Genomic DNA, 16,138 nt, shown 5'->3' with positions numbered 1-16,138 from the left:
AGTAAGAAACTGCCTCCTGAGATCCAGCCCACGCTTACGTCATGCCTGAGCAGAGATGAGAGCCCGTAACTGTCCAGTGCAACAAGGCAAGAAGCTTCAGAAAGGAAGAAAGCAAAAGAAACCGAGTAGGTCAGGGGAGTGCTCCGCCAGCTACCCGTAAGATCGCTGAATCTTGTTGATTCATCAAGATGTACATGGACACTTGACGCATACTGTCAACGTCCAGTTGAAAGAAGCGATGAAAAATAAGTCCTCGCTTCTGTATTACATTTCCACGGTGGTGATTAAGGCAAGGGTAGATGCCGCAACAACACCGGAGGCTAACGTTGTAGAGCCAACAGACTTTCCTGTCGGGGTTTCTGTTGTCGCTTCGACATCAATCAGCACAGGGCACGGCACTCTTCTCGGGTAGGTAAGCGTTGGTGTCTTCGGATCCGCGGGTTCCGGGAACTTGCAGACGTAGCACAACTTCACTGCAGTTGCCGGGAGCTTGTCAACAGAAAGTGTATAAAGGGTACCATCTGGTGTTGCCTGGTTTTCAAGCCTGGATGTTGGCACCAGGCTGCTCAGCGCCATAACGTCACCGCACGTTCGCCCATCGTACACGTTCTTGACAGGCTCCACTGGTTCCAGCAGTCCTGGTTCTTCGCATATGAAGTTCACTGACTTCTGCGACTCCGTGATCTTGAGCTCTATTTGCTTGTAAAGAATGCACTTATCTGCAACACAAACACGAGCAGAACAACTGGCGCGCAGTATGTGCTCGCCGATACATTTTTCGCGGGGACGACAAAGTATTCGACTTGACCTCCAAGCCGACCGGGTTTCCTGCGCATCTGCGGTGTGCAGCTGCGCACGGCTCACGGGGAGTAGTCCCGGTGCGTACCCGCGGACTGGTCTTTGAGGCGCAGCTGTATTCCCAGAACGGTTTCTCCTTCTGCAACTGACGATGTTTGATACGAGCAGCACAGACTTACTTTCCTTAGGTACCGGAGGCAGCTTCACCGCCACCAAACACTCCTTGGTATCGCCCTCTTTGCACTTGTAGTAGAGCACCTTTTTGCGGTTCCAAATGGTGTCGAGAGTGACTATATATTTACCAGACTGGGGATTCTTCACGACCGTCCCTCCCACTCCGCCAAGTATTTTAGCTATGTCTGTCGGCTTAGCGCAGGTTGCATCCGGGTAACAGTCCCTGGCAGGATTTTTCGGATCGTCGGCGGGAGGATCCAGCTTAGCGTTCGCAGCACTCCCACAGTTGATTCTCGCTTGGTAGGTGTACTCGCCAATGGTTACAGTCTTCGGCGCCGCCGGCGAGCTGCTTTTATCTTGGGGGATGCAGTCCACTTCGGCTGGCTCTTCTTGCAGAAGGCGCCTCTCATTCACTCCCACTTCCACCTCGCTCGTGCCCACCTCACCGATGTTCGGCCCGCTCAAGGATGGCTCTGGCAGGTCGCTTGGCTCAGCAACGGGCACTGTCACCGCCACGGCGATAATGGCACACCAGACGATATAGCGGTCCATTATGCACAAACTCTTCTCAACAGCTTACCGCGTGGCCACATAGCGACCCCTCTGCAAGTTCTCTTTCCGCCTGGCAGAATTCGAAGTGGTTGGAAAGCGCCACAGCCAAGGAAGTTGGCGTTCGTCGGGGCAAGCTTCCTACAATAAGCTGTTGTCCCCTCAGTCGGAGCTCGCCTTGCTCGTGGTGGTAGTTTTTCTCAAACGAAGATACCAGGTATCGGCTGGCAATCAGTGGACAAGCCGCGGATACAGGAACAGCTTGCTTGTGTGGCCAGCTGGAAGAAGTCAGAGTCCACAAGACACAAGAGGCTACGCCATCAGCGCCACACACCACAGCAAATTCACTCTGACTAGATGGTCCCTGCCGGCTCAAGTTACGGCGGTGGCCGGTGCGTAACCCTAAGCATCCGCGCACTTTTATACCGTCCCGGCCGTCCTCTGACATCAGACGGGAGTCTTTGGACAGTCTTTTTTCCGCTCGTACTCCAGAGAACACCATTCATTTGTTACTGTTTTCCAGCAGCGCGACCCACGGGCCGCTTGATGGACGCCAGCGGCGAAAGCGAGGACGGTGCATGCGGTCAGAAACTGTCCCGGGGCCGAAGTATACTTGCTCCGGCAGGCCAACTCGGATACCAGGGGTTTCATCCCACTTCACACTTTTGTATGCAGAAAAGCATACGCCAAACGCTGCTACAAGATTTAGTCTCCAGGTCGACGTCCATCAGAAGTTCCGCAGACCAAGCGCAGGAAGCGGAACAACCTCCGAATGCGTGTGGTGCGGCGACACCGGGTAAACAGAACCGCGAAGGCTAGCCAGGGCGACAGCCCAGTCGCGGTGAAGAAAGCTGAATGACTTGTTTTCGCTGCGGTACCGAGCTCATACTCAAGGCAGTCCCTCAAGTAAAGCGTTTTGTTGCACCCCGGGTGTAGGCCCGTGCATATAAGAAATGGGTTTACCTCGCGTTTTCTTGAACTGTTCCGTACACGCGAAGTCGCTTGACACAGTAGGGAGTCCGCTGCTTAGTTGCAGCGTCACGACGGGCCTGTGCGCTCCCTGGTATTTGGCCCGCGGGAGGCGATAAGAGTTATCACCAGAGGTGATCCAGTAGAATGACTCGGAGTAAAGGCATCTCCCTACACAGCCCGGGGGTGCAAGCCTGCAGTGCCCCGGACTCGATTTGCCTCTCGGTTTCTTATTTTGTAGTGGCTTCGCATCTTCGTCGGGTGCCAGAGGCATACAAAGGTTCATAGGCCCCGGTGCCTCGCGAAGCTCGCTTGCCTCCGGACAGTCGCAGTCGGGCCGAAACTAGCATCAAGAAGTTGGACACGAAGCGCGAAGCAGCAGGCCGCGGTGTCCTTCCACCTCCCAAGACGGGACACGGAAAGACCGCGAAATAGGGTACTCTAATCCAGGAACGCCTCGCAGGATCTCGCACCGGCGATCACAAAAAGCAACATATCGAGAAGGAGTTTTCGAGAACTGGCGCTCCCATGTGGGTCCAAAAGAGGGCAGTGTCTTAACTCGCCACCGCGGCCGGCGCGGTGTCCGGCCCCGGTCTGGTTGCCGAGCACAGCCTCAGTCCAGACGGGCTTTCCTACAGTCGTGAAGAAGGCCAGCCGCCTTCTAACGTTTTTGCCGAGTGTCCCGGTTTTTCCTAGTGGACTGGCGTTAACAGATTCCGTGTCCTGTGTAAGGTCGACTCGCTGTGTCTGAGTCGGACTGTCGGGTTCGCACCTGTACCCGCCGACAGTGTGAAGGCCTTCCAGCTGATAATGGCTGACGGCATTCTGCAAGGCCGTCCTTCAGTCATCAGTCCCTCTCCCCACGAAAGTGTTAGCAGCTAATGCAGTTAGCGTGCTGGGACAGGTTTCTCCATGAACTTCCAGAAGCCGCTATTCGGTGCGTCCGGACCCCTTCCAGCACGTCTAGCCACTTCAGACGTGGGATAAGCCTTCTGAGAAGCCGACGGTGACTGCAACCGCGGAGCGGGACTACCTCGCGCAGTCAACCCCGATCGGATGGGTGAGAGCAGTCTTCCGCCACAGCGAAGCCTCCTGAGAAGCGTGGACGCCGGCAGCTGATGTTGCGAGGTTGTGGTCACTCAGTACTCAGGTTTACCCCGACCTGAATCGACGTGTAGCGCGAGGACGGATAGGGATGTCGTGGTACGCTTGGCATGCCATGGAGGCGTCTTGGAATTGACAAGGACTTTTGCACAGGGCTGTCGGGCCTCAAGTTGCAAATGAGGCACTGGACCGATGATCATGAAGATTGCCTCGCTACGGTCAGGGATATGTGAAGCGCAGCCGCGGTAGCTGCAAAGCCGGACGACGGCTGTGGAAAAGCCATCATGAGCAGTCCGAGGACACTCAGCTCGGCTCACTGGACACGGAAGAAAATCTTCTCCGGCCCAGCTGAAACGGCACCGGACCCTCATGCGCATGAAGTTTTCCGCTACAAATGCCGACCACGAACCCAGGCAGCTTCTTCGAGACCGCCGCGGCATATCACGGAGTGCAGTCTTTCCGAGGAGTACGCATGCGGATACAGCACCTTGAAAAACTTCCCTGAAGCGATCTCGGCCGAGTGGAAGTTGAGGCGACGTCGAGCGTTCTTGGTTATTGTCCTTGGGTGCTGCCGCCTACCACTGGAAGTGAAGAAATCCTTTGATCAGAATGAGGCCTCCAGCCACGGCGAACAAAGAACCAGGGAATTTTCGAGGCTGTACAGCAAAAGGCACCATATAAGGTGGACTACAGTCATGCTGACCGCAAGACAATTACATCGTCTAGGCCGGCTGCCTCAAAACTGTTTGACAGCCCCACTCGTCATGTATGAGTTGAGGTTCAAATGTAGCGAATTCTAGATTTGACTGCTACTGGTCACTTCGGTAGTATTCCTGAGGAAGGCTTCAAGGACGTCTAACCGGCTTTGCGAGGTTTTTCTTGAGGGCCGAATAGCTGCTGTGCAGATGCTTTTACGCAGAAGCTTGTAACATGTCAACAGATGTTTCCGGGGCAGGAACGATCCCAGTGGGCGTTGGGTAGCGGCGCAGATGGGTCCTGTGAATCACACGGCCCCATCTCAGAATCACGGAGCTGCACAGAAACGGGGAAGTCGCGGCGAGCCTGACAATTCGAGACAGCGCATTTCTTGTTCGCCTTCCCTGCATCGAGACGGCGCGGTGTGGCAGCAGTATGCGCCGGTCTTGCGCTGAGACAGGTAGGAAGATGATACACGTTCAAAGACCGCCCCTCATCCGGCCGTAAACACCGTTGGGCGTTCCGTCCGGACAACTTCTCAAGTAGTGCAGGAGCGGCCCAGACTTCTTGTCTTCAAAATAAATACCAAAGATACAAAGTCCGCAGCGTTTAACACGTGGTCATTTGGTGGTGAGTACTTGGTACTTTCGAGCTTCTGGCGCCTTCCGCAGGCTCTTGTCCTGACAACAGGCTGCGTAGGTTCAGTCCGAGATCGGTCTCGACTACAGTGTCGCTTTTGCTTCCCCCTGAGACTTTGACAACTCCACGGATTCCTAAAACGACACCACCACAGTTTTCTTAAGGAGCGCAGAGACCTCATTCATACGGTAAGGGAACAGAAAGAGAGCGCGCTCCTTGGCTTTTTCCTGCAAGGCTGGGAGACTCTGTTACCTTCTTGCCGCTGGCAAGCACTACCTCATGCCGGCGCCTCAGGATGTTCAGTTGTAGCTCATGATGCTCCCGCACGCCCCCCTGTTATCCTGAGTTGAGCGATGCGGCGGTGTACTTTCTCGGTGGGTGGGTAGGAGTCCCTGAAATCATTCACGTCTGTTTTCAGTCAGAAGCGATGCGGCCGCACTTTTCTCCTTCCTTTCACTCCCTGGTGGAACCGCATCTCCTTGCAGTGGCCATCTTGTCCTCGGTCGTCTCCCCCTTATCTTTTTGACACAGGCATTTACCAAGTGTGAGTTCTTCCCGGGGCCGGCTGACATGGCGGTCTTCTCACTTCCAGTTGTTCACCGGAGTTCTCCCACGGGTGCCCGTGGCAAGTTCTTGCGGAAGGGTTCGGCGGAATGTCGCTGACGACTTTTTAGAAACTGACGCCTGGCAAGTTACCGGGGACAATAAGGCTCTTAGGTTACGGCGAGCAGGGAAGTGTTTCGAGGTTTTACACAGAGAGACCGCCGCCTTCCCATCCTCTCAACGCGCAGCCCGACTAAGCTCAAAAGGTGCCCTCGTGCGTCTACTCAGCAGGTTTCACAGAGAAAAGGGCAATGCCCCTATCTGTATGCAGTTTTTCAGCTGGCGCAGCAGTGCATCTACTGTAGGAGTGAGGTGAGCACTTCAGAAGAGGTGACAGATTCACAGAGAAAGCCTGGATTCTGCTGGGGCGTGCTCGAAAAATAGCGTGCTTGACACGGCATCCATAGGAACCCGCCGCGCACCAAACGCTCTATGGCCGGAATACAGGGTGTGAGAGCTGCGCAAGGTGGAGACGCGCGGTACTTCCCGTCTGTACTGCGGCCCAAATCAGCGACGCGGACACCCTTCAAGCTGGCCTGTCACTGGCCCCGCTTGACCCCGAGCCTGCTCTTGCACCCCACATCTGAGCATCCAGCTGGGACACGAGTCCTCCGTCCGCAAGCCGAGTTCAAGAAGACAGTACTGCAGCACTAGCTGACGCGCCCCTACAAGCCACCTCGGATTGCTCAACCAGGAAGCCCAATCGTGCACTCGCCCTCGTGCTTTTCGCATTTGACTGTTTGCATGGGTAGCCATATGGTTACTCCGAGCATCGGTGGGGCTGTCACTACATATCCACTAGGCTGATCCGGTCGACAAGTCGAGCACAGTCGGGTTCGACGGTTTGCTCGTCCTCCTGGCCTGCATGTCGCATAACGGCTATATCTGAAGGGTCGCCGACGCTGGGAAAGCGCCCCGCAACACTGGATACGCGACGGGGGGTTCTCCCACCTCAAAGCGGGAAGGACAGGGGGGAGTGTTCAATCCAGTATCCCCGCAACACTGCACTATTCGTCCTTGCAGCTGGGTACGCCTATGATGGCGATCACCAACGGAGTAACAATGTTTCCAGTGCGATTGACAACGCTGTACACATTCAGCGGACATATCGTCCCGTCCGGGATGACTTGACAATACACATGCGTCATTGCAGCGCTTCAGGAAGCAAGACGACAGAAAAAAAAAAGCCAAAGGGATATACTCACGCAGGGCACCTTCACTCCGTGTTACAAGGGAAGCGCTATCTGGCCAACGCGCGCCCTGTACCGGCATAGCGTCGGCCCGCTACCCTGGAAATGCCTCTGTCTACCATAGAAAGGAAGGCTACGGGGCCCTCGCGCATCGGGACCGCAAGAGTGGTCCACGAGCCCTTGGCCTCCAGTGTGCCTGGAGTCCACTCAACAGTGATATAGCAGCAGGGAAACGGGACCGCACTGCGGCAACAGCAGAGCGGGGACTCACCGTCTTTCTCCCGTAGCAATACGAGGTGCAGCTTAGCTGAGTTGGGTGCACCCTAGAAGCCCTCGCTCCACGAGCGAAGGTGAAAAAAAAAACTGGAATCGCTGCTATACTCCTACAGCGCTGACTGCAACAGTCAAGGCCGCAACCAAAAACCCGATCGCAGTACTTGCTGCGGATTGCACGCCCGACGTAGATTGCGTCGTAGTGGATGTAGTCTTCCGGGGATCCGCGTCGACCAGAATAAGGATGTAGCATGGCCTCAGGGACGGTCTCTTGGTGTCTTCGGAATTGTTCGCAAGCTTCGGTTCCGGATAAACGCACGCGTAGCACATTTTGAGAGGGGCGGCAGGTAGGCTGGGAAGTGTAACTGTGTACGAGCCGTCTGCGCTTGTCTGCGACCCCGGAAGCTGAGATCCAGGTATGAGGGCTTGGATATCCTTCTCAGGAACACATTCCCCAACACGCAGAGACTGCAGCGTCGTCCCTTGCGGCCCTTTGCACACGAATGACGCGCTTAGAGTAGCTTCTGAGATCTTGAGCTGTATATCCTTCGCAACAGTGCACTCATCTGAAAGTAAGAAACACCGACGGAGCAATGCTGCGCAGACAGGTGTGCGGTTGTTGACAGAGGCGCTTGACGGCTGGGCTGCATACACTCTATATCCACTAACCGTACCTAGCGGGCAGCTGCGCAAGTCTCGGGGAGCAAGTGGTACGCTGCTGTCTCTGGACAGTGTGACATAGAGGTCTTTCGTATCAGGAAAAGACTGCTACGACGGTAAGCGCTTACTCTCGGCAGGGCTGGCAGGTATCGTCACTTTCACCATACACGTCTTCTGCGGAACGGCTGCGTCCTCGCACTTGAAGAACATCTCTTTTCGTCGTTGCTCTGGCATCCTCTCCAGAGTAACCGTGTAAGTCCCAGAGTCGTCTTTGGCTATTTTCCCGGCTGCGCCGATGGCATCGCTGATAAGCGTTGTAGCAGATGTGCAAGTGCTGTCTGGACAGCACGTCGGTTGAGGTGTTGTTCCGCAGTCCGGAGTAATCTTGTTTTTCGCGTCCCCGCACGTAAACGTTGCCTGCAGCGTGTACTCTCCGATGGTTACGGATAATTCGCCGGGCTGGTTTGGATCCCGAGAACTGGGATCGCAAGCCTTGTTAGCCGGCTGGTTCCTCACTTGCGAATCGACTCCCGGGGTGGCTGCGGTTAGGGGATTACCGTCCGGAGATCCCTGAATGGCATTTTCCTTGCCGCCGACTTCGCTTTCGCCGCTGGCCCGCCTGTCGTCATCGGCATGGGGAGGACTCACGACTTTCTCTGGCACTGCGTTCGATACTACGCCGGAAGCACCCAGCGCGAACGAAGCGACGATGGTGCATGATACGAGAAACAGACGAGTCATGTTGCCAACCAAGACAGTCTGGCCGACGCTGAACGGTCTTCCTCGCCATAATTGGTTTTCCTGGGGAGGCTGACCGCGTTGGAAAGGTCAGCTCGACAGGATGTACTGGAACCTGCTCAGACGACGCAAGACACGGGCAGTCAAGACACGGTCGTCCCGGCCAGCGTCCGCCTCCGTCGCGCGACCGCGACCCTGACAGGTGTGCTGGCTCAGCAACCGCGGGGCGACTTGGATTTCATTGATACAGACTGAAGAGCGCCGCTGGGCTTTGCGTACTACGAAATGGGTGTCGCCGTCTTGGGGAAGAACAGACGTCCCTTGCAGAAAGTGAATAACTATGTTTGTGTATTCCAAGCCTAGCTCTTGATGACGCTTTGCGACAAACTGCTCCCCCGCAACAAAAAGCAGAACAAAAGTATACACCTTTGGTGTGCCTTTCTGCCTGAGCCATACCATCACCTCAGTGGTGACAGATGAGAAGAAAGCCAGACCGCTCCAAGCCGAGGGGAAAAGAAAATGCCCTCGCAGCTGGAGCAGTTACTGCCCACTCCGCTTTTGTCTGCAGTATCCGCTCCAAGATTTCAACGATCCAGAAATGTATAACTGCATTTCTGCTTAGCTATGTATGTGCACACTGTGGGATCAATACTCGCAGCAAGGGAGCGTGTGTTAAGGTTTTCTAGCAGAGTAGATTCGGTGGAGAAGCCATTGCACGGTGTCCACGCCACTTCTCTCACATTACTCAAAGAAACTCTCGGCAGTCACCAATGTGGTACCTATGTGGCGAGACAGAGCTGGCTTGACATTACAGATCCGGAGCTCTGCGAGCTTGTGCTCAAACGCATGCGGCGAGTCTCTGTCATGCCCGGCCCAATCTGAGGCTTTGTGCTACCGAACACAGTGGAAAAACTAATACTAGACCCTGCCAACAAACTGATTGCGCTCTGGACCCTTAAATACTGAAGCAGGAATAGAAAACCCCATACTTCAGGCCGACTTTCTATAACCGGTCTGCAGGTAGCCACGGGTGACATCACGATTGATACGCGCCGGTTCAGGCTGGAGTGATTCTTTGTATGGCTTCATACGATACGAAGTAAGCTAGAGGAATGTGCATAGCTGCGGTGGAAGCCGAGTTACTGGTCCCTTCCAAGAACAGAGCAGCTTCAATAACGAAGCCGAAACAAGGTACTCGCCGGCGAACCAGCAGTCGAAGAAGATATTCTTCTTTGCGCAGGGGTGCGCTAGATTACTGGGATGGAGTAGCCACGAGTAGCCAGCTGATGGAAGGGTCTAGCATGAGTTTTTCCACTGTGTTCGGTAGCACAAAGCTTCAGACCTAGCGCACCCCTGCGCAGAGGAGAATATCTTCTTCGACTGCTGGTTCGCCGGCGACTACCTTGTTCCGGCTTCGTTATTGAAGCTGCTCTGCACCTCTAGCGCCGGGTGTAGGAAACTTATGATGAGTGAATGTGTCAGTGATTGGTTGCAGTCATTGGCGCGGAAGAATGAAACATACGTTTTTTGTGGTGTATCGATACTCGCAGATTTGGTGGTGTCGTTGGGCGTTATACGCAATACAGAACTGTCGACACTTCCCTTACCGAAGGGAGTTCCGGATGTACTAAGGGGGACTCTGGATGGAAAGACTAACAGATTTCAGGATGAACCAGGAACTTGTCCTTGGAAGAAGCTGCTTGTAACATGGATTGGCGGGGAGTCTGGTGGTGAAAAGTCTGTTTACCAGCGCGGTAAGAAATAGAGTACAGCTTCCTAGGGTAGGGATAAACTAGGTAGTAGACCTTGTGCAACCCCGCCCCCCGATGAGCGAACTGCTTGAGTTTTCCGTGGTTCCGTTGCCCAGGCTTGTGTTTGGTCCCAACATCCCGAGCTCTCTGTTTGTTCAGAACTTCGGTGACGAGAACAGTGCATAAGCATTCGGTTGTCTCGTGTGTGTACGACGCTCTCCAGAGTGCCTACGTGGCTACTGCCCTAAATCCATTGGTCCATCCCATTGCGGCACGTGAACTGTTCCCTTGTTACTTTCTTCCTGCATAATTCCCTCACAAGGCCGCTTCCACCGAAGCCGCTTGGTACAACAAACACCAACTCTTCCCATGTCAGCTGTAGACACAAGGGGCTGCACCAAGAAACTGAACCAGGCAACGGCCCTAACATAGTCGCACCCCTGACTGACTAACTGGGCGACCAGGCTTCCAGCCAGTCTGGAGGGGCGGTATGCAGAGTTGTATCCAAAAGACGGAATGGAGTCACTCCGCCGGGCCCAGACCTTACTACAAAAGTGAGACCTCGTACTTTCTCCACCGCCTGGAAGAATTCCTGGAAAACACTCAGCCATTCTCTCTCCTTTCTCCAACTGTCTGTCTTCGTGTGCTGTCCGTTCCCTGGTTTCGTAATGTGCACTGAGACCGTAAGAACATATAGCAGATTCTGGGGCGCAGCACCCACACCTGGAACCCTTCATAGGCCTGTGCGAGTGCTGCTACTCGTATTGCTGCCGACACACAGAATATAAAGCACCTTTCTCTTATTCCGCTTGGCCTTCCTGCCGTTACGTGCCTGGATTGGTCTTATTTTTCTAAGGCACCTTTTTCGGAGGGAGGCTCTTCGCAGTAGTTGCTGACAAGGAAACAGAAGACCACGAACGTCTTAGAGACCGGAATACCTTGCTGCGGAACACTAGGGAGCGACGACATACGCAGCGGAGCAGGAAAAGAGCGTCTGTAGCTTCACTTCGATAAACACCCAAACAAGGGGAAACTCATCGACTGCTCTTGTTCATCGCGAAATTTGCCCCAGCCGTGTTGGCTGCTGCTTGTATGGCGATGTAGAAGGAGAGAGAGTAGGGAGGGTTTTTAGCCGCCGCGCCCTCGATATTCTTTCGTTTACGCACATGCAGTTCCGTAGAGCATGCGTCTGGGGACTGTAATCTAAAGGCTCTGTGTAACTTCTCTTGCACGCGCTCTTTCTGTTTCAGTTCTTCTTCTCATTGATTCTCTCCCCAGGGCCTTTTGTTTTCCGTCCCGGCTGTTCTTTTTCTTTCATCTGGTGGTGCTTTCTTTCTCTCTAATCTGCCTCCATCTCGCTGAGCCGTGCTTACGATCCCCTGCGAAGAGCAGGAGGGCTACTTTTCGCATAAATAGCTTGAGTCCCCGAAAGGACTCTTGTGTGTCTTTTGCAAGTTCACTTTTTTCTCACGTGTACGTCAGTCCTTAGTTTCTCCCTGGGTGCAGGCTTTCTCAGTCAGTGTGGCTACAGCTCGTGCTTGTCTTTACTGTTAGAAATCGACCCCCACCCCACCCACGAAACCCGCATGCGTTTGAGGCTGTTGACATACCATTCTGTGTACATGCAACTCAAAACTGCGAGAGTATTTGCTCTCACTTAAGAAATCCGGATTTTTCGAGAGGTGTAACAACCACACACTGGATAGCGTAGGAGGTACATCTGCAGTTTCATTTTCTTTGTTTCCAAACTCCTTTTCATCCGTCTCATCGCCGTCTCCGTTTAGCTCTTGTCTAGCTTCCGTGTTGCAAGGTGTGCCGTCTCTTGGTGATTTGTGTGTCTTTACACCTGGAGAGACGTATTCTCCGCTAATACAATAAGAGGCCGTCTCCCTGCTTTCTCTGTCCCTCTGTTTTAGGTTGGGAGCCATGACAGTCTAGCACTGAGACATTGCAGTCGTTGCTTTTCTTGGGTGTCATTGCCGCCGTACCTTTGAGTATTGGCGAGTTTTCTTCATTTCTACTGATTTTCAGCCACCCTTACTCTGTTTTCTGTCCCACTCGCTGACCAACTGCCTGACCTCAAGTTCCAGAAAAAGTCGTGCGGCTGGTTCGGTTTCTCCTCGTTTCAAGGTCACCCGACTATCTCTTTTTCTTCTGTTCTCTCTCTCGAATCCTGTTTCCTGCTCAGAGACGTTCTCAGTTTTCTTCCTTTTCTTTTTGTTCTTTCTACCCGTTTCTGTCTCTCTTCTACTTTGTACAAGACCCGTGCTTACTGTCCTTCGCCATGGGGAAACTGGCACACGAGGAGAAGAAAGGAGGAGAAGAAGCTTCTTCTCCTGCCTCGCAGTCAGCACAGAAAACCAGTGAGACTACCAACAATGAAGTCGTTCTTTCCACTTCAAAGAAGTTTCCTGATCCTCCTGCGTGTTTTGGATTAGGACAGCTCACACGCCATAATGTCATGCAAATCAAACAGCTTCATAAAGCTACATTGCCTGTCGGCTATGGAGATCAGCTGTATGAACACCTCCCAAGGCACAGCCATTTCTCTCGGCTTGGTAAGAAGGATACCACCGCCCCACATTCTGCCTACCTATCACCTGTCTAGTCTTGTAATAACACATTCTCTGCATTACTTTCACCATGAGAACCCGTCTTCTCTCACCTTCTGCAGAATCAGCATGCTAGAGTGACGGCCATGAAAAAGAGAACACGGGCGATTTCGTATCTAGTTTAGGTTTGCATATAGGGGATCTCTTCGAAGAGATATTCACTACAAAGAGAGTCGCTTGGTTTTTCCGCGCGTATAACCTCTTTCTTCTCTTTCCTACTTAGTGGAGCTTCTTTTCCCTAACCCGTCGACCTCGACTTCATACTGTAGCGACAGAGCTTAAATCCTGATCCCCTATTCTTTCTTCGTCTGATCTCTCTGCCTTGGTGTATAGTTACGATCTACCTACCTGTAGATTCTTCCAGAGCCATGTCCGTAAAAATGATGTTGTACGCCGATACATCACTTGGCTTACATAGGGACAAGACCGATCCACCCTTATCAGGAGTTTCCGTGCTCTTCAATCAAGTAGCGAGGCCTACATATCGACTGTCTGTGAACCCGCCGGACTCCGCCTCTTTCTTCTCTTAAAACTCTGCCTGTTTCTTTCTGTGTCCCCTCCAAGCTCCCTTCTGGCAGTATACTACCTTTCCACGCATATCTTTCTTTTCTCTCCCTCTCTTGTCTTCTGTAGCTCGTCATGGACTCTTCTGTCCGTGTGAATTTCTACCTGTTGAATGTCCTCAGCATACCTTGGAGATATCATGGTCGGGGCCATTTGCTGTCGCGTGGAGGCTCCCGTACCAGCTCAAGGGGAGAACGAGGTGAAGAATCAAAAGAAGAAGCATCGACTGTATATCATGACTCTCTCTGTGCTTAAGCCTTACAGGCGGTATGGTGTTGGTAAGTAATCAGTTGCTCTGGAATAGTGAGCGAGATCTAGTAGTCTTTCAACCCCTATTTATGTATTATGAAGCGTCTGTGTTGCTCGAGTGTGAGGTAGTCAGGGGGTTGTCACGCACGACTAGCTTGCTTTGGCTTTGCTAACTGATGAGGAGGAAGAGGAGAGAAGCAGTAGAGTGCTACTTATCGAAGTAGTTCAGCCAGTCTTCTAGTCTTTCATCAAGAAAGTTCCATGGTTTCGATGTGTATCTGTAAGTACGCTGAGCGGCATACAGAGTTTAGATAATTAGCGGTGACGCCGCGCGTGAGTATAGCAGCCCTGGTCTGTCTGTCCAATGAAAGGATTCTCCATCCGCGCATTACCCGAGTAACATACATGTGGATATGTATGGAGCCTGCGACGCTTGTTGTTGACACTTTTTCATTTGGTTGTCTCAGCCAGCAGTAGTGGTTTCTTCAGAAATGGTTGCTAGGGCAATCCTAACACAGGACGGCAGAGGGAATCCCCGAGAGAGCACGCGAAATGAAGACGAGCTTTCTCGCCTGTCGGCCTCTCATGGGTAGTAAGCACAGGAAAGAAGGCAAATAACGATGGAGGTATTTTTAGTTTTGTTTGGATAAACGTGCTCGGTGCATGCGTTGTCTGAGTCTGTGATGTGTGCCGTTTGTCGCTCAGCATCGCGTCTTCTCTCCTACATTCTTTCTCGTGCATCTGAGGGACCTCAACCAGGAGGCATCGAGCTCAGCGACTGCTACATGCATGTATGGACATCGAACCCTTACGCTGTGGAGTTTTATGAAAAACGAGGCTTTGTGAACGAAGGCATAGAGGAAGACTATTATACGGATATCACCCCCACCTCGGCTTACATTCTACGTACTCCTCTACCATGGGCATACGCGGATCCCAAGCTAGCTAGAAGCACGGCTTCGGATGACTACGATGTGACCCTACATAACTTGGTGCCGTCAGCCTCTCCCGCGGTCCCTGAAAACTAAGAGGTGGAAGACATCGGGAGGCAGAACTCAGCTACACAGGTGAAAGGTAGCGTGGCTCTCAATGAGAGAGAAGCACGGATTCTGTAGAGTCAGCGTGATCTGAGTTGTTCTTCGCACGGGGCGTTCTGTTGAAGTCCTTTCTTGCCTGGTGAGACAAACTTCCTTTCTTGTACCCTCCCAACGATATCTCAAGTGCTATGTGCACACACAGAGTAAGCACACCGGAGACATCTTCACTCAGATTTTTTGTCGGTTTTGGTCTCCGGCCCCCCGTCGTTTTGACCACAGAAAGGTGCCGTCCGGAGGAAGGATTCGGGGCCAGGACAGCGGGATTTGGGTGGATGTTACCTTGGAACCAAACTGCGCCTCGGTATATACATACGCTCCTCCTAGCTATCTGTATATATGGAGAGAAGGACATTGGGAGTACTGTCGAGGTGCGCGCTGTGGGTGTCCCAAGTCGGTGAACTTGTTAAATCTGGCGATGACGGAGGCCTCTTGTTATCTTGAATCGCTCTGCGCTTCCGACGTTGCTGTTCCTATCACGGCGTCTATTTCGTGAACTTCGGCGAAAGCATTTCGCGTGTCCTCGTGTCCTAGGAAATCAGTTTTTCAAGTGGCACACAAGCAGCTTTCCAGACTCTGCTCGTAGGATTGGATTCGAGTAGAAATCGGAAGTTTCACAATTCCACACGTTACTGCTGTGCCACATGTGTACTCGTTCGGGATTTTGTTGTGGGTCTGCGGTAGACATATCGCACAGCTTTGATTTCAGAGCTCGTCGGTAGAGTCTTCAAGGGTAACAGGAAAACCCGCTGATATCGAAGCATTTGACTTAGCAGTAGTCCCTGAATTATCGCGCTAGCGGCATGTTTCACGAACCAGTCGCTACATAATTTCTTCAGAAAGAACCCTGCGACCGCTTTGGATTTCGTTGTGAATTGTCGACACCAGCCAGTGCGGTGGCGACTTAAGTCACCAGATTTTAGGGCACAGCTCAACTGTCTAGTCCGTGAGACGTCTAGGGAATGGAGTGTAGGTAGGAGCAGGAGGCCTAGCCGCAGCAGCTGGATTTGATCTTCATGTTATTAGTGCCTGCTGTGTACCGGGGATATGAAAGTTCTTTCTACTGGGTAGACGTAGTGGCATCAGCAATAGTGTTCCCTCGAACCAACGCAGTAGTGCAACCTTCCTCTGGCAGCAAAAGCACGTGCTTTCTTCGGGAAAGAATCTTGGTGAGACAGCGACGTTTTCTGATCTCCTGTAAGTCCGTTCCGCACCCCTTCTTTGTTGCTGGTGCCGAGCCGCAGTCAAAAACCTCGGTGGCTCTCCACTACCGGGCCGAGGCGAACTTGCTGGAGTGCCCGTCACTCACGTTGCCTTGGAAGGTGAAAAACCCCAGAAATCACGTGCGCGACCAACCCTGCAGCATACTCGTCTTCACTGAAGCGGTGTGCCCGTTGCTATCAGGAAAGCAGCAGTCAGAAAAAAATGTGGCTTACGGGAAAGCGGTCAGGCTCGGTGGGCGGGAGTGGCCGCGC

General features: G+C 53.0%; 3 protein-coding genes across 3 annotated transcripts; 1 reads left to right on the top strand and 2 right to left on the bottom strand.

The window, feature by feature from the left end:
- Window positions 1-264: 264 nt before the first annotated feature.
- On the bottom strand, window positions 265-2,308 carry CSUI_001533 (sag-related sequence srs53f; the record flags this gene model as incomplete). The annotated part of the gene is made up of 2 exons (XM_068061739.1): window positions 978-2,308; window positions 265-719 (listed from the first exon to the last, which is right to left on the bottom strand). Exons 1-2 carry the CDS (start codon window positions 1,522-1,524, stop codon window positions 265-267), a joined length of 1,002 nt encoding a protein of 333 aa, XP_067926289.1. The 5' UTR covers window positions 1,525-2,308.
- Window positions 2,309-6,648: 4,340 nt separating this feature from the next.
- On the bottom strand, window positions 6,649-8,488 carry CSUI_001532 (srs domain-containing protein). Its single transcript, XM_068061738.1, has 2 exons — window positions 7,784-8,488; window positions 6,649-7,561 (listed from the first exon to the last, which is right to left on the bottom strand). The coding sequence occupies exons 1-2, from the start codon at window positions 8,394-8,396 to the stop codon at window positions 7,098-7,100; spliced, it is 1,077 nt and encodes a 358-aa protein (XP_067926288.1). The 5' UTR covers window positions 8,397-8,488; the 3' UTR covers window positions 6,649-7,097.
- Window positions 8,489-11,424: 2,936 nt separating this feature from the next.
- On the top strand, window positions 11,425-15,064 carry CSUI_001531 (gnat family protein). The gene is made up of 3 exons (XM_068061737.1): window positions 11,425-12,702; window positions 13,443-13,598; window positions 14,275-15,064. The coding sequence occupies exons 1-3, from the start codon at window positions 12,429-12,431 to the stop codon at window positions 14,595-14,597; spliced, it is 753 nt and encodes a 250-aa protein (XP_067926287.1). The 5' UTR covers window positions 11,425-12,428; the 3' UTR covers window positions 14,598-15,064.
- Window positions 15,065-16,138: the final 1,074 nt, after the last annotated feature.

Source organism: Cystoisospora suis, assembly GCF_002600585.1.
Source record: "Cystoisospora suis strain Wien I chromosome Unknown contig_613, whole genome shotgun sequence".
In the NCBI taxonomy this organism is placed as follows: domain Eukaryota; phylum Apicomplexa; class Conoidasida; order Eucoccidiorida; family Sarcocystidae; genus Cystoisospora; species Cystoisospora suis.
This window is presented reverse-complemented; position numbering and strand designations above follow the sequence as displayed.

What these genes read in the sequence shown, in the direction of transcription:
- CSUI_001532 (XM_068061738.1), bottom strand. Translation starts at nt 8,396, where the DNA reads ATGACTCGTCTGTTTCTCGTATCATGCACCATCGTCGCTTCGTTCGCG. An exon ending in ACCTGCCAGCCCTGCCGAGA is followed by an intron (nt 7,562 to 7,783) that starts GTAAGCGCTTAC and finishes TCTTACTTTCAG; the next exon opens with ATGAGTGCACTGTTGCGAAG.
- CSUI_001531 (XM_068061737.1), top strand. Translation starts at nt 12,429, where the DNA reads ATGGGGAAACTGGCACACGAGGAGAAGAAAGGAGGAGAAGAAGCTTCT. An exon ending in CAGCCATTTCTCTCGGCTTG is followed by an intron (nt 12,703 to 13,442) that starts GTAAGAAGGATA and finishes GAATGTCCTCAG; the next exon opens with CATACCTTGGAGATATCATG. An exon ending in TTACAGGCGGTATGGTGTTG is followed by an intron (nt 13,599 to 14,274) that starts GTAAGTAATCAG and finishes TTTGTCGCTCAG; the next exon opens with CATCGCGTCTTCTCTCCTAC.